General features: G+C 45.9%; 1 protein-coding gene across 1 annotated transcript in view; it reads right to left on the reverse strand.

Annotated features, from left to right (window-relative positions):
* The window catches only part of LOC147731271 (transient receptor potential cation channel subfamily M member 8-like), a 416,422-nt gene that overhangs the window by 271,299 nt on the left and 126,649 nt on the right, over positions 1-18,474 (reverse strand). The window contains exon 3 of the mRNA XM_086954174.1: positions 18,342-18,465. Coding sequence (XP_086810300.1) covers positions 18,342-18,465 — 124 coding nt within the window. The remainder of the gene's footprint in view (positions 1-18,341; positions 18,466-18,474) is intronic.

Raw genomic sequence — 18,474 nt, forward strand, 5'->3', positions numbered from 1 at the left:
CTGCTTTTTTCCGAGGAGGCCTTGGACCTCCGACAAAGTGCAAATAGAGTTTGTTTCCTGATTCCACTTGAAAGTGAGCCAGAGGGATGCCCCCATTTGTAACAAATGCCTTTGACATGCATGCGCAGTTTGTACAGAGTAGTTGGTGACAGGTCTTGGTATGGCCAGACCTCGGCTCCATCAAATGGGATAGGTTCCACCTCCCTTGCCATCATGATTTTCACCTCTTTTTGTTGGAAATGGGGGATGCAGCTTAGGATATCTGGATTGGGGCCCATCTAGCCTGCCATTCTCCAGACATTTTGGGTTCTGTCCAGTTTTCTGTCTACCTCTGCTATGCTTGGGAGGTTTTGTCAGAACAGTCACACCAGATACCCCTCGATGTTTGCTCCCCCGGGCCACCCCCCTGGATGCGGATATTGAAGCGGCGCAATTGGTTTTCCGGGTCTTTCAGGTGTAGCTGCAAGACCCCATTGCACTCCCTTAGGTTCACCAGTTCATGACGGAGGCTTTCTAGCCCCTCCTCTCCGGCATCTCCTGCATGGCCCAGCCCTGTCGTATCATGCTTGATTGTGTAATGTTTGATTTCACGTCCTGCTGCTGCATGCTGAGATCTTCTCTAATTTGGGTGAGGAGGCCTACCATGAATGCCCTAGTAAGGGGTGCTTCCATGTCCTCCAGAGGGTCGCTGTTACCTGGATTGCTCACAGTGGAATCCTTGGCAGCCTATGTCTTCCTCTAGGAGGCCTTCATCAACATATCCTTGAGGGTCCCATCCTTCTTGGATTTGTGGATGCCATGGTCGCCCACACTTGGGGTGTTCCTCCGGTCACAGAGGCTTCCCATTGCCTTTGCTCTCTTCTGGAACCAGATACCCTCGACGTCCGCAGTGGCTGGGTCCCAATAGCTCTGACCCCCCCACCCCCAGGGGCCTGAAACATCACTGCACTCATGTAAGTATTGGGGCAGTGGTGTTAAGGCTGGTGATTTCTGGTGGGGAGCTCAAGACTCTGTGTCATGTTGCTCACCGCGGCCAGTACTGTAGGGGGGGCACACCTCTCAATTAGCCAGTGTCTCCAGTGCTGACACGTGGCCCCCATCTCTCCTCAGCATAGTTGTATGATGGAACTACATATGCCTAACCCACACGCAGCTTGACAATGTAGTCAAGCATTCTTTTAGCGCACAAGTCATTACAATGACTAGCCTTAGGAGGGTGCTGGATTATGGAATAGTATAATTTACTGTTCCAACTCCAGTCGGTGTATCAGTCGGGAAGGAGTTGGACTTTAAATCCAGCACCAGTCCAACACTGCGTTCCCAAAGGCAAGTCATTGTAAATACCTGTGTGCTAAACAAACGCATGGTAACAAAATGTTTAATGTAGTGCCTGCATTGTAAAGGCAGTACGTTGTTCTAACCGCGTGGAAAAGGGTGTTTCCCTCTTAGCACTTGGTCCCTTGCTTGGTGGCCACCGTCGCTGTCTGTCTGGTCTCTCCACCGGGCCCCTGCTTCTCGCGCTCTTGAAGGAGCCCCCTCTCCTTCCTCCAGTCAGAGTCCAGACAGGACTGTAGCCATCTCGTGTGGGTCAACAGCTGTCCCCTGGTGCAGCGGCCCAACTGCGTGAGTCTGGGGACCGCAGGTCTCCTCTATCTTTGTGCTGCTCGCAGTGGTTGCCATATTGTGGGCTCCGTGCACGGAGCCGCTTCATAAGTCTTTCCCGGGTCTCGTCTCACCGGAGGCTGGGCTGGACCCCCCAATGTCGCCTTCGTGGTCCCCAACTACCACTACCATGCCAGCCCCCAGCCCAAGACTTAATGGGGCCGGGATGACTCACTATATTACTGGCATGCAGAGATCCAGGAGAACGCTCCTAGCCGTCCGTCATCTTGACAGGTTTATTTAATGCAAGCAGAAACAGAGTGTATTCTGATTATGTGTCATTGCTGAAAAATATCACAGTTAATTGCAGATTTGGGAACCTTCATGATTAATTCATATGGGACCAAATCATATTGCATGTAACTAACAACAGTGTGAAAGGAAGGTTCTGGGTACATGGGGAGTCTCAATTAGATGATATTATTGCTGTACTAAACAAAGCTGACATTTTTAACAATTGTGCCAAATCTGTTGTAATGAATGTTTCTTCCAGTTGTAAAGACATTATAGGCAAAGTGAAGTCTAAAAAGAATAGAATGCATAGCGTGGCAAGTCATCTCCCGTCAGATGTGAAGGGAACTGTAATGATGAAATGTCAAGGATCAGTTGGAATAAGGATTTCAACAGTGGTATAGATAAGCTCAGGATGTGTTATATTGCGGTAATCAAGAACACCTTGTATCAAAAGTGTGCTGCGCGTGGCACTAATAGACATATTCCAAAGTGTGTAGGGAGAGCAACCAAGAGGGTAGAGTTAAACTGTTGAATGAACAAACCCCTAGTGCAGGCTCAAAGTTTGGGTCCTCAAATTAGAGAGCAGTACAGGTAACAATGATTGAGCATCATGCGTGGGGGATAAACAGTGCTGGTATATGTTCCCAATGAAAGTTACTAGCACAAATCGATGCGCTACCTAATTGCTGTTAGTGTCAGATTCAGGTTCCCTGATAAAAAATATTTGGGTAGAAAAATTTGTGAATATCTTGGGTGACGTGTTACTTCCACTAGACATACGGCCGGATAGTTTTACTGATGCACCCATACACCTGATTGGGTGTAGGACAGTTTCCTTGGAACTTAAGAATAGGAAGGCAACAGGCAAATTATGCGTGGCCGAGGTGGGTCCATTGGTTTTAGAATGGATTGGCCAAAGACCCTTTGTCATGATGCTCGATGCCAATAGCCCTGAGCAGGTGTTGATTGTTGAAGAGAGTGTTCACTCAGGTGTTAAGGTGTTGGAATGATTCCTTTGTGTATTTTACGGAAAAACTGGTACCTTATTTGGATGCTTTCACAATTTGTTTTTAAAGAGGGCGCTATAACTAAAGCCCACAAGATAAGAAATCTACTCTTCATAGTGAAAGAAGAAGTCAGTCACTAGATAGAGAACATTTTGAAAAACTAAATTATTGAGCCCATTGAAATGGTGGAATGGGCGGACCCTTTAGTTGAGACAAGAGGTACCAACTGGAAAATGTGTTTATGCTGCGACCTGAGAGATCTCTTTAACAACATTGCAGTGGAGAAGTTACCAGTACCAAATGTAAATGAAATGCTGGCCATGACTAAAGGAATAAAGGGGTTCTCCTCTGTTAAACCTTTCTTCCTCATATCACTTGAAGGACTGGGTTATTTAAGACCCAGCGGTGCCAGGGGACAACACCTGAAACCTTCGTGGGTAACCTGCTCCGGCGTACAAATGACAGAGACACGGGACACTTCCTTCGGCGTCAAAGATTCGAGCTTTATTTACTGCAGGGAACACAGAAGTCACAGCAAGTACAACGCGTGCTACTTGTGGAGACTGCTTCAAATTGGTTCTGTGGATCGCTCCTTTTATACATAATTCACCCATAGGTTTACATGGTACACAAAGGTTTATGGCTCGGTTCCCATGATTATCCCCCAGAGGGGTCGCTTTTGGTCTCTTTGATACATTCAAGGTCCGGAACATAAGTGCGGAAACATTTGGCGGTTCCCAACTGTATAAACCCATCTTCCCACCATTAGTACATTCCATTCAGCAATAAAACAGATCGAAGAAGGAACAAGGACAGGTGCAGGGGAAGATGGAAACAGTGGGGAGATTGGAAAGGGTGTAAAAGGGGAGGTATCGGGAAACACGAGCTCCTGGCATCAAAGGGACGTGCCTAATGAGATGTACGGCTGAGACAATAAACCAGCACGGTAAGATGAGCCTCGTGCGGGGCCATTTGCCTTACAGTATCACCCCCCTCGTCGTAAAGACATTTTCAAAGGACATGTGTCTTCCATACATATCTTGGAAATCCCAGGGTCGCGAAGCGGACAACGTCCGTTCGCTGGCTACTTGAGGGCAATAGACAAAATGGATGCCATATCTAAGATGGAACCCGTGGGTACAGATAGAATAACCCACGTAACAGACGAACGGTTTAGGTCAGCACAGCGAAACTGCATACACCCACTAAACTCGTCATTTGCGGTTCATAAATACCAGACTCGACCATATTCGTGCGAGTCAAAAACATCACTTACAATTGTCACGGAACCTCAGACGCTCCTTTTGCCCTCATGTAGGCAAGCACTAGTCGGAATCATACTCGATATTCATCAGACCATCTAGATGTTGCTGTAACATAGCTCTGTCCAACCGAGTTTCTTTGGTAACAGGCGGCTGTCTTATACACGTTGTAGCACAGAGGCCACATAAGGCAGGACCACACTGCACACAAAGGCAACACGTGAACAGGAATGCCACAACAACTCCGATAATCATCAGAATCTTCCAACCCCAAGTCGACATCAGGCCCCAAAACCACCCAAGTAGCGTCCAATCCCCTACGTCCACGTGTATGGACTCAGAGATCTTATGCAACTTTGAGATGGCTTGATAAACAGTCGGAGCGTTATCTGGAATGAAAATACAGCAGCTCGAATGGATCACCTTACATACCCCACCTCGATCTGCTAAGATCACGTCTAAAACCATACGGTTTTGTAACGTCATAAGTCTATCCGCCTGAAGTTCTGTGGTGATATTACCAAGGGCACTGGCAGTAATGTTAGCTGTCGATTCTACCACTCGAGTCAATTGTCTCAGGTTCCTACTATTAACCATAGGCCCCCAAAACGGGAGGAAACCCTTGAAAAAGTCTCCTGCCTCTTGACCGGCAGTGTCCTCTTCGCTAATTACGCCTCTCACAACTCTAGTCTTGTGATAGTCTGCATCTACAGTGAACGTCGGAGGCAACAAATTTGCGATAAAACATGAGCCCACAAAGTCGAAGGGCAACCATGCATACGCACGATCATGGCAGATAAAGTATGTACCCTTGGCAGCCAGAAACACAGGGGACGAGACCATTGGCAAAATGTAATTTCAGTGCAAGCACTCTCTCCAAGTCGGGCTTTCGATCTTCGGCCACGACCTATTAGACAAAAATTACCAATGTGGGGTACGACCCATATCGGAGGCGAGCTTTTGAGCTGTTTTTCACTGGCGAACACACTATACTCGCCTCTACTCAGGGCCCTATAGGCTTGTACCTCTTCTTCTGGAATAAGCGAGGGTTCATAGATATCTCTATCTAAATCCTCTATTGCTATAGACAAAGGCTTTTGATACGAGCCAGGGCCAGAGTAGGTGGATCGTGGCTCTCGATTGGGGTGGGAACCTAGTGCGCTTCGAAACATTGTTTGGAATGCTCGAGCGGAACCCTGAGAACTATACGGTAAAACCAAATATGGAATTCCCTTATCTGTGGTATGTGGCATCAACCCACACACCCAACAATTAGTAGTGTTAACCACTAACTGGTGCTGGTGAAGGAGCTGAATAAAGGAATTATTGCGAAATTCTGCACGTCTAGCCTGCTCGTGTTCGGGTAAGATATGGAAAGAATGAGGAGATGCAGTAGAGGTAAGTTTAGAGTCAGAAGTAGGAGTAGGAGTAGGTATGGCAGAAGGTAAGAAGTACGACATCATATAGTACACCCCACCCGCCAATAATGCAGAAACAATCAAAAGCAATACAAATATCTGAAACATAAAACATTTCGTACGGCTAAGTTGTTGTAGCTCAAATCTTTGTGCCTGTGCTTTTTCCACGTCCATCAGCTTTGAAAACGCCATCCCCTATGACCGTCCGCAACGTTTCTTGACGCACTTCGTTCTGTGTAGCAATGGTCAATCCCTAGGAGTTCCCAGGAACCGACGGTCTTTAACCTAGCGTCAAGACCTACTAACCAGAAGGAAGTACGCGCGCGGCCCTACGGCCTTTATTTACAATATATATGCAATGTCTCTCAGCTGTGGAAGCAAAAATACATAGAAAAAACCTTCAATATATACAAGAATAATTGCAATTATACAGGTGTTCAGACTGATCGTGGAAAACGGGATAATGCAATTGCCAAGGGGCAAAACAAAACTTTATTTGTCCTTAGTACTGGATCGCAAAAAGTATCGAGTTTTCCCAGGACGTGTCTGTTCATCGAACAAAGGATCTGTTGAAGAAACAGAGTTCTGTTGATCAGTCGAATGTTCTGATCTCGAATCTTTTGATGACAAATGTTCAACAGTATCTTTCTGCTGCACTGGGGATTCTCCGACAGGTTGTGCGTCGCTGAAAGGTACAAACGCCGGCAATCCTTCGGACTCAATTGAAGCAATGCCCCTCCTCACCCACGAGTCTGCCGGTAACGGAATAGGAACTTTCTTCGTATGGGTGGCATGCACCCAATTTTTCCGGCCCTCTAAACGAACGGCAGTTCTCGTGGCAAGGAGGACCTGGTAGGGTCCGGTGAACCTGGGCTCCAAGTTCTTATTCCGAGCAAAATTTCTGGTGACCACCCAGTCTCCGGGCTGGAGCTGGTGGCCTGGACCCTCCGTCTGCGTCGGCAATGCTTCGTAAACCTGTTGGTGAATTAACCTCAGTTTAGCAGTCAGATCATGAAGATAGTCAATCAACATTGGGTACTCAAGATCACGGAACACACCCGGTCTAGGGACCCCCCACACATTCGCAGGGCGGCCGAACACTATTTCATAGGGACTAAGCCCTACTCAGGAGTGTACGGTTGCCCTTGTTGACAGTAAGGCTAAGGGTAGAGCGTCAGGCCACGAAAGACCAGTCATAGCCTGAATCTTCGCTAGTTTTAGTTTAAGGGTGCCGTTATATCCTTCAACCAAACCAGCTGACTGGGGATGATTGGCGCTATGGAATTTTTGATTAATTCCAAGGCCTTTGCACACACTCTTCATCACACTCCCCACAAACTCACTTCCGTTATCAGACCACACAACCCGAGGCATTCCGTACCGAGGAAAATATTCCTTCAGTAGGATTTTTGCCGTTGACAAAGCAGTGTTGTCCTTGAGAGGATAGGCTTCAATCCATCGGGAGAACGCGCAAACCACAACTAAAACATATTTCAGGTTATTGCATCTCTCAATATGGATGAAGTCTAATTGAATTACCTCAAAGGGACACGAAGGGGGAGCAAAACTACCAGGAGGAGTTGGGGTTCCCTTACCAGGATTGTACAACATACATACCATACCATACAATTCTTAACCAATCGTTCAGCACATTTCGTGATACCATCATTCTTCCACACAGGGGACAGCAACTTACAAATACCTTTCACGCTAATATGTGCTAACCCATGTGCCATTGTCACAATAGCCAGCACATACGCATCTGGCAACATCCATCTCTTATGTTCCGACAAGTCTACCCAACAATTATTCGCATCCAACTTTCCCGTACTCTCATTCCACTTCTTCTTTTCAGTCTCAGTAGCCTCATTTTGTATCGCCTTCACACTCTCGATAGTGTCCTCACACATACTAGTCTCCGCAGGCCACCTAACCGAACTTGACACATACATTCGAGTGCTAAGGTTCCGGGCAGTCTCCTTAGCAGTCTCATCCGCAAACGCATTACCACGTCCAACATCATCCGTCACCTTACGATGTGCACTACATTTAACAATCGCTACCTGCTTAGGCAACGTGAGTGCATCCAAAAGATCATTCACAAGCTGGCCATGCTGAATCTTCGTACCATGCGACGTCATAAAACCTCTCTCTCTCCACAACCGTCCAAAGCTATGCGCAACACCAAATGCATACTGACTGTCAGTATACACATTCACACGTTTATCTTTCGACAACACACATGCTCTAGTTAAGGCAATCAGTTCTGCAGCCTGGGCAGAATTCTGATTCAATCTTGCAGCTTCCACAACAGTACTCAAAGTTACAACAGCATACGCAGTGGTCACATCACCATTCGGCAATTTAAAACATGAACCGTCTACATACAATGTTCCATCTGGATCTTCTAAAGGAGTGTTTTTAAGGTCCACTCGACCTTTTGTTTCTTCTTCTGTTCGCAAATAACAGTCATGTTCTGTTATTTCATCTGACTCTGTACTAATGGGTAACAAAGTTGCCGGATTCAGAACATTGCAATGTTTTATCTGAATATGACTTGCCAGCAACGTCAACTGGTATCCGGACAACCTCGCACTTGTCAAGTGCTGAGTTTTCGTACGATTCAAAAGAGTATCAACTGCATGCGGAACCATCACCGTAAGCATATTATCCATGACCAATCCTGCTGATTGTCGGATGGACACCGCAGCTGCCGCTGTTGCTCTCAAACAACTCGGCAATGCTCTAGCTACCGGGTCCAAGGTCGAGGAAAAATATGCACATGGACGTTGCTTATCACCAAAAGGTTGCGTTAAGACACTCAAAGCACAACCTTCCCTCTCGTGAACGTATAATGTGAACGGCTTACTGTAGTCAGGGGTACCTAACACAGGAGCAGAACACAATGAATCACGTAATTCAGAAAAACTCTTCTGACATTCCTCCGTCCATGGTAAAGGAGTTGAAACATCCTTGCACGTAAGACCCACCAATGGTTTCGCTAGCAATGAAAAATTCGGGATCCACTGTCTGCAGTACGACGTGATACCTAGAAAGGCACGCACATCTCTTTGTGTTGTTGGCACAGTCATTCGCGCAATTGCTGCAATTCTCTCTGGGGTCAACCGTCTTCCCTCCTTTGACAATAAGTGACCTAAATAGGTTACTTCTTGACAACAATATTGGAGTTTAGAAGGTGACACCTTGTGATGTAAGTCACAGAGATGATGCAGCAACGACACCGTAGCAAGTTTGCAAATGTCCTGAGTATCCGCAGCTACCAATAAGTCATCAACATATTGGATTAAGGCCGCACCAGCCGGCAACGTAAACGCATCCAGTTGACCCTTCAAGGCTTGACTGTAAATAGATGGACTCTCACAGTAGCCTTGAGGAGCGCGTTTAAACCGGAAGCTGCGTCCACCAAGAGAGAAACCGAAAAGGTCTCTACTTTCTTCTGCGATCGGGATGCTGAAGAATGCATTCTTCAAATCAATCACCGAAAACCAAGATGCAGATGCTGGAATCAGAGTCAGTAGTGCCGTGATGTCAGGCACAACGGGGAACTGAGGAATCACAATTTTATTTACCTCCCGTAAATCGATAACAAAACGATAAACAGGTGGTTTCGAAGGATCGGTACGTTTTAAGATAGGCAGTACAGGGCTGTTGCACACGTTTCCCCGAGTCTCTTCAATAACGTCTTTGTCGATCAAATCATAGATGATCGCTAACAGTGCTCGTTCACCATCAAGAGAGATACGATACTGGGGAATACGTGGCAATCGCACATTATATTTCAACTGAACAACATAAGGGGAGATGTCAAGCAGGCCCACATCATTGGGACCTGTCGCCCATAGAGATGCAGGAAGAGAACTCAATTCCGGTGGAAGCTTATCGAGAGACAAGTACATAGGAGAGACAACCCTCTCTCCTAACGTAAGCTTTACACCCGCAGGAGAACAATACAGAGTTGCGTACAAACGTTTTAGCAAATCCAGACCCAAGAGATTTTCACCACAACCAGTAGTCAAAATCAACGGAGCTTCAAGCTCGCGTGGCCCAATTGTAAGAGGCAAAGGGTGTGAAACTGGATTGCTAACGGGGGTGCCAGAGAATCCAACAGAAACATTTGTTAAGCCAGACAAAGGTGCGCCAGGGAGTTTCGAATGCATAATGGAACTTTTCGCTGCACCAGTGTCCAACAGAAAAGGCTCAACGACGCCCGATGTAGCAACTGCGACGTAAGGCCCTCTCTGATCATCCGAAACTGATACCACTCCCTCTCCTTGTCTATGGCTGTCCTAGTAATTACTGTCGTCAGTTCCCTGATCGACGTAATAATCGTCTACATTGTACCGCGCAGATCGACCTTGCGATGATCCACGTTGATCGAAACAGTTATTAGAATTTGATTGGTTATCTGATCGGTCGTTTTGAGCACCACGACCTCTACCACGTGATGTCTGCTGAGAACCACCACGACCTCCTCTAGATGAGTTACCACTATTACGATCGTTCAGGACAGGACAATTGAATTTTAAATGACCCTCCTGCCTACAATAGGCACACTGATTGTACCCTAACGAGGATCTTTGAGAAGAGGAGTCATTTTGAGATTGCAATCGATTAGACTGCGACTGTGATCTATTTTGCTGTGAAGCATTCTGATTCGAACGCGGAGGATACGCTTGCTGTAACAACACTTTAGTTTTAAGTTCTTTCGTCTTTTTATCAGCGCGGTCGTTCTCCTCTTTCTCTCTGTTCTCATAATACTGTGCTGTAGCCAATATTTGAGCCGAGGTAGAAACGGCCCACGCACTTTCAGAGTTTCTCAACTTACTGCCCAAATCAGGCAATAAGTTAGAGACAAATTTATCCACAAACAACCGTTGACCACCCTCAGTGCCCATATCCTGCCCACTATGATCGATGAATGCCTCCTCAAATCTCGTAAAGAAGTCGGAGACGCTCTCGTCCTTTTTCTGTTTACAAGCTGACAATTTGTCCCAATTCACCCTCATAGCCGGCATAAGAGTTTTCATTAGTGTAATTATTCTCTGAGGGAGAGCAGCAATCAACTGTTCGGGTTTAGCACCACCAGTTTGCAACCCATCCGCCGCTATAATGGCCGCCCAATCACCACCTAATTCGTTAGGATGGTTTTCCTGACGAATCTTAGCCCATACCGGTTGCGGTACTACATTGCCAAACAGCATATCAATATCGGCAAGATTCATTATCGTAGCATCCACGAGCTGCGATAACTCTTTATAATACCCTGCAGGATTTTTGCGAGGGTCAGGCAAAGATTGCTTCACCTGTAACACTTCCGATCGTTTCCATGGGAGATGTATCCATACCCTCTGGAAGTGTGCCACAATCGGTGGCTGAGCTTGAGGGTTAGCTGGCATCCATACTGGAGGAACTTCCCGCATGGGAAACTGACCAGACGCATCGAACTGCCTCTCAACGTCCTCAACAAACAGGGCTTGAGGTATAGGAGTGGGACGGAAAGATAACAACCGCTCAACAGCACGTCGAACGTTGGTATCCACTATCAGTCCGTTCGAGAACTGAAGTTGTAGATCAGACAAAGCGGTCAACACCTCGTCAGGTGCATCGGCCGATATCTGATCGCGCAAAACTTTGCACATTTCTTCGAAAACAAATCTTTGTGTCGGTACATTGAATTGACAGAACGTATCAAGTACAATACGTGGAGGATTTCTAAGAGGATGCGTCATCCAACCCATCGCCATGTTATATAGCGAAGCGCGTTCCCTACCACCGGGAAGCTGACTACGTCTCTGAGGACCATCTGAACCAGCGGACCCAAAGACAGGTCCAAGAGAATGAAAGAAGTTAGCCGCAACAGGAGAAGTACGACTACGAGTAGATGAAGAAGTATAGCACAAGGGGCTGCCGAGAGAAGGAGTAGAGACAGAAGCAACAACAGGAGTTAGTAGAGCAGGAACAGTAGCGGGTGTAGGAGTATGCGGAAGTGGAGGAGCAGTGGGAATAGCAGTAGGCAAAGGAGCAGGAACAGTCGGAAGAACGGGTGCAGGTTGAGGAACAGGCTGAGGAATGGGTGGAGGAACAGGTACAGGGGGAACCACTGGAGCGGCGGTACCCTGTACATACGGAGGTGGCGACTTCAGAAGATAAGACATTAGAGGATCCTCAAGTGGTTCTTCCTTCTTATCCGACTCCGTAGGCAAAGCAGGATAGCATTTATCTATGGACATACGCTGTAGTCTGTCAAACACTTCCTTTTCCTTATCCTCCTTATCACGCTGAAACTGCTCTGCTTTCTTTACAATGGTAGCAACACCATCTCTCTGATTACGTTTAGTCTGTCCGATCTCTTTCTGTCGGGCTTCTTTACGCCACAACCGAAAGGCATCAAACATGGCCGGCCTTGACTTCTTCGCAAATAATTTAGCCTCTAGATTATCTAAGATTGGAGTCTCAAAGCTACCATGAGGTGGCCAACTAAGGACACCATCCTTCTTAGTATACCGAATCCAATAGTCATTAAAAGTAATCGGGCCTAGCCCATGCTTACTGTAGAGCTCATAAGTGGGAGTTCCAACTGGAGGTATCGGACACGAGTCCTCCAGTCGGGAATCCGTACCACAACGTCTGAAACAACTAAACAAAGTACAGCGACCAGGCATCTTGCACACTAGCCGTGTTTCACAAACTTCAAGGGTTACGGGATTTACCAAGTCCCAGCAAAGAGCAAAAACCCTCGGTTTTTGGCGTCTGCAGTCGTCAAATATCACAACAAAGTACCAAGAACCACAAATGCAATGGAACCATGCAACAACCAAGAAACCACAACCAAGAACTCTGGGAGCGACCCACAAATACTTAACTCAAAGATCGATGGCGTCACCAGGAAGGCCCGTCAATCGTCTCGCTATACCAAGGTCTACGCCAGGCGCCAAAACAGGTCTACAGTCAGGGCAGCAGTCCGTCGCAGCCGTCAGAAGGCGGGAATCTTCGCGGGAAAAGTCTTCGGGCCACTTATTTCGACAACAGGATCGATGAAGCGGAGTGCACCTTCCCTCGGAGATTTCACACGAAGTTCCTCACGATCGTCGGGCTTGGACCGGTACCACTGATGCAGCCCCACGTTGGGCGCCAACTGAAGGACTGGGTTATTTAAGACCCAGCGGTGCCAGGGGACAACACCTGAAACCTTCGTGGGTAACCTGCTCCGGCGTACAAATGACAGAAACACGGGACACTTCCTTCGGCGTCAAAGATTCGAGCTTTATTTACTGCAGGGAACACAGAAGTCACGGCAAGTACAACGCGTGCTACTTGTGGAGACTGCTTCAAATTGGTTCTGTGGATCGCTCCTTTTATACATAATTCACCCATAGGTTTACATGGTACACAAAGGTTTATGGCTCGGTTCCCATGATTATCCCCCAGAGGGGTCGCTTTTGGTCTCTTTGATACATTCAAGGTCCGGAACATAAGTGCGGAAACATTTGGCGGTTCCCAACTGTATAAACCCATCTTCCCACCATTAGTACATTCCATTCAGCAATAAAACAGATCGAAGAAGGAACAAGGACAGGTGCAGGGGAAGATGGAAACAGTGGGGAGATTGGAAAGGATGTAAAAGGGGAGGTATCGGGAAACACGAGCTCCTGGCATCAAAGGGACGTGCCTAATGAGATGTACGGCTGAGACAATAAACCAGCACGGTAAGATGAGCCTCGTGCGGGGCCATTTGCCTTACAGTATCATCCCCCTCGTCGTAAAGACATTTTCAAAGGACATGTGTCTTCCATACATATCTTGGAAATACCAGGGTCGCGAAGCGGACAACGTCCGTTCGCTGGCTACTTGAGGGCAAGAGACAAAATGGATGCCATATCTAAGATGGAACCCGTGGGTACAGATAGAATAACCCACGTAACAGACGAACGGTTTAGGTCAGCACAGCGAAACTGCATACACCCACTAAACTCGTCATTTGCGGTTCATAGATACCAGACTCGACCATATTCGTGCGAGTCAAAAACATCACTTACAATTGTCACGGAACCTCACACTGGACAAATATCCTTCCAGATGATAATAAGTGAACTTCCTTTTTCAAACCCGTAGATTAGTTCCAATGTGCCTGAATGCACTTCGGACTTGCATCAGTGGTGATGGTTTTCCAACCACTCTAGTACAAATTATTTAAAGATGTCAAAGGTTCATTTTTCCAAGATTACATTTTGGTGATCGGGAAACAAAAGAAATATGATGTGCAGTTGAGGAAGGCTGCAAATGTTTTGAAAGAGCAGTGATTGCTCGCTGAGTTTGTGAAGAGTAGATTAGTGGTTTAAACTATCTGAGGCACAAAGTCAGTAAAGAGGGGATTAAAAGAAAGGAAGAGTTACTGAAAGCTATAAAGGAAGTACCTACTTCAACTGATAAGGATGACTTGAAATCCTTATGAGGCTACTTGAATTATACACAAAGTGTGTTAGTAATTTCTCATACAATGCATATTCTCTGAGACAACTACTAAAAGACAGAACATAGTTTGGGTGGTCAGAACGCACAGTAAAGTGAACTCCTTGCAAGAATTAGATCGGACATCTAAAAGCATTGTGACATATAAGTTTCAGAGGAATTGGGGCAGTGTTGACACAGAAGGTGTGCAACTCAAAATAGGACGCAGTAGCTTTTGCATCAGGTGTCTTGACCCCAACCGAGGAGCATTGCTCCATTTTGGAAAAGGAGACCCTGATGTGGTCGCAAATATTTTAGACAATTCATATGGAAATCAGTAGTGCTGATCAGACTCGTTCATAAACCTCTGATCAAACTCTTGACCATAGACTGGTTGTTGTCAGACACCCCAAGACTTGCATGGTTCTCTAGGAGTCTGGCTGGTTGCATTTATACGATCAAGTGCGTTCCAGAAGTCTAGAATAGATTAACAGACTGTTTAAGTAGGCTTTGTCTACCTGTGGAAAAAGTATCCACGGATTGTTGGGTAGATTATGGTGTGGTTTGATTGAGGGATGATTCAAAAATTGTTGATGCAATTAAAGAAAGGGAGGGTTTAGGTCAGTGAGAGAGTATGCGGTAAGGGGGTTGCCAGAGAACAGAAAGTCCTCTGCAAACACGTGGTTACAGGGAAATGCACAATGAGCTATAATGGAACATTTTATATTATTTCCAATTTCATGGGTAACAGACATTGTTCCATCATGCGAGGGAGAGTTCCCTTCACTAAAAACAAACTGAGTTGAATATCAGAAGCTGGGCAGGTGGAGAGTTTGCCTGAAGTTGTGAAAAACAATATCAGGCGAGCCCAAGGTGTGTTCTAGGTTAGCAATGAGAAACATTTTGTGAAAGTAGGGAACCTGGAAAGGAGGAATTATGCATGAATAAAAAACCGTGAAGAAACTAAAAGGGGAGAGTGTGAATATGAGCCACTTGAGGTGATGTAAGTTTTTACTAATTCTGCCAAGTTCAGTGGTAGAAGAGTTTGGCATATGAACAGATTTGCCAAATATTTGAGTAAGACCGATTAACGTGATGACACAGCAGCAAGTCAAGTAAGAAATGAGGGAAAATTCAACTGATTGTGGGAAGAGGATGGCTATGGCTGCAGGTTGAATGTGGATAGAGAGTTCAGAAGTGAGGGTGGAAAAAAATTAGGAAGTCTACTGCCAGAAGTTCCAGGTGAGAATTGTATTTTCTCCAAAGTAGAGGGGGCGTAAAATTGCTTGCACCTCACATTTCAACAATTACATGTTTGGGTAGATTTGGAATATTTCATCCCATTGCCTTTGTAATTGTCACTATGACAGTACCTATGACAGTACCTCCCAGGTGTTGCTAATTTGTTGTTCAGATGTTGGATTCTTGTGGATTGCACTGGCCAAGATTCAATTGTCTGTGGCCAAATTCCATGAAGCGGCAGAAAGGGAGATCCTTTATCTTGGCAGGGCAGCCAGAGCTAGACGGTTCAGGGAAGGGGATGAGACCATCGCGGCACCCTCCGAGGTATAGGTGGATGTAGCCACTCTAGCTCGATATTTATACCAAGTGTTATTATCTTGACTCGAGGGTGGGGTTAAGGAGATTCTCAACTCCCCACTGATGGTAGAAGTGTTTTAAAAGGCAATAATGACCCTAAACAGTGGTAAGCTTATGGACATCGATGGGCTGCCAGCAGAGTTTTATGAAGAATACAGAGACTTGCTAGATTCCCAATTATTGGAGATGCAGAATGCAGCCATAGCTACAGGTAACATACCCCACTACAAGGGACGCTGTTATCACAGTGTTATTGAAACCGAACAAGGATCCCACATAATGCACATCTTATAGGCCACTGTCCCAGTTAACTACTGACACAAATACAAGTCATTGCAAAATTACTGGTACAGCGCCTCCAACCCCTTATGCAATCTTTGGTCCTACCGGAACAGGCAGGGTTTAAACCTCAAAGATCTACAGCTTTTAATCTAAGAACGTTGATGACACTCATCCATAGGGTGGACCCATACCTACCATTGGCGGTGGTCCTCCTGGATGATGAAAAAGCGTTTGGTGCACTGCAGTGGCCGTTTATGGGGGAAGCCCTTTGGCGACTGGGCATTGGCAGGTATTTTCAGAAGCTCATTGATTTGCTATATACCCTACCTACAGCCAGACTTAGCATACATAGAACGTACTTAGACACCATTGCCATCAGTAGGGGCACCAGTCAAGGCTGTCCTCTAGCTCCATTAAACTTTGCACTTGCCATTGAACTACTATCATACTTTATTTGAGACCTGCATTCACATTGTGCGCTTTTGCTCGGGAATAGCCCCCTAGTGATCTTGCTGCATGCTGCTGACGTGATTCTTTATATCCAGTGCCAGGAGAAGATCTTTTCTCTCATTGTGCATGAGGCGGTACGCTTCGGGGGCCACTCTGGGCTGCACATCAACTGGGCAAAGTCTGAGGTTTTCCCTTAGACTGACTCCAAGCCTGTCCTTCATCCCCCTACATTGGGACCATAACTCACATTGCACACAACTTGACAAGTCAACGCCTCTCAGTGACCATGGCACACTGCAACTGCTTAGACAAGGACACATTACTCAAAAATAAAAAAACACAAACGCAACATATTGTTAGGGCTCTGCGAAATTGGGAAGTCATGGTGTCGTGTGCAGTGGCAGCTGGCACAGATCGAGGGTGGTGAGGCGGGGGGAGGGTGGAATAAAAATAAGAGGAAAAAACCTTACCTTATCTCTGCCGTGTCTCTCCTCCGTTAGGACTTGGGTACCAGGAAGCACACAGGCTCCCATGACCAATCACAATGCTGCAATTCAGTGTTGTGATTGGTCTCAGCATTACGGTTCAATGCTCAGCCAGGAACAAGCAGCCTGGGCATGTTCTCCACACAGGCTGCAATGCAGCCTGTGTGGCGAACAGGGAAAGTGTGCATGACTGTTTGGCCAGCCCATAAGGACTGGCCAAACATTCATGTGCACTTAGGAGTGGGCAAAACACTCCTCTGCCCTGCTCATTCATCGGAACAGCCCCACCCCCAGCCACAGGAACAAAGAAAATGATAATAACGTTCAGTTAGTATCATTATATTTTTCCTTTGTTAAACTGCTTAAAAGCAGTGGGGCAATGCTCATCCGCCTTGGCGGAGGAGCTGCCACTAGTCTTGCGACTTTTACCTTGCAAACTTTGTGTACAATAGAGAGCGGTTTGCATGATGCTGGAGAGCTTTCTCAATCCACAACGGAATAGGCATAATCTAATCACAGGGTTTCAACCTGTACTGGAAAGATCATGAACAGCCAGAAGAAGTATTCTGGTCTCCCATAACACTTGAAACCACCTATTGTGCAATGATGTGTATATCATAACAGTTAAAATGACAATGAAGGTTCAATGACTACCCTCAGAAAGCAGGGACAAGGTCAGAAAAGAGAAAAATGGTCAAAGAGGAAAATAAGAGATTACAGTTAAGTAAAGGAGTCCACCCATATACAGCCGTCATGAGATACAATGATACTGAAGTGCATTTGCAATGTATTTGCTTCTGTATTTTTCTATGGATTGTGGAGTGATAGGTCAATCTTACTTACTCTCAATGTTAATGGCAGATTGTGTCTGGCTACAAATGAATGAATGGGGGGTTTGAACTGCAGTGTGCCTTATGTGGTATTGCTAACTACATCATCTTGATTTCGTAAGAATCCATATCCTGGGTGTTCCATTTTCAGTCCATTACTGAGCAACTGTATTTAAATATGCATAAGGTAAAAGAAATTTCATCTGACAAGTTCTTCCAATTTATCAATCTTTTTTTAACAATATCTTTGAAAATCCCTCAAAGGGAGACACCCATTTCTTTAACTTTTTAATCCTTTAGATCTCTTGAAATCACAGGCTAGGAGCAGTTGGCTTTTCATAGCTTCCTATTATAATTTCTTGAAGTTACTGAATTGAACCACTAGGTATGCTGCTGTTCTGTGTATAAAAGTTAAAAAAAATTCTCAGTCGATACATTTAAGTGTATATAATGTTCCCTTTCCTGTTAGGAGGCTCCATCAAAAAGTGTTCCCTTAGTTGAGGTTTTTGGATTCAACATTCTGGAGTCCAAATATTTAATTTATTAGAGCCAGGGTAGCTTGACTAGAAGGTAGTCCAAAGTAACTGGGAAATACAAAAAAGAAATAGGTTTCATTTTGAAGTTGTTAATAATTGTTACATACTTCATTGCTCATTGAAAGTTCTGTTGTGGGAGGGATACTGGAGTAATGCCTTGGTGGTTGCCCCTGGCCACTGATGCCTCTTCTATTCCTCAACCTCTTTCCGTCATCTTCACCATTCACCAACCTGTGGGGA

Source organism: Lissotriton vulgaris, chromosome 2_1, assembly GCF_964263255.1.
Source record: "Lissotriton vulgaris chromosome 2_1, aLisVul1.2, whole genome shotgun sequence".
Taxonomy (NCBI): domain Eukaryota; kingdom Metazoa; phylum Chordata; class Amphibia; order Caudata; family Salamandridae; genus Lissotriton; species Lissotriton vulgaris.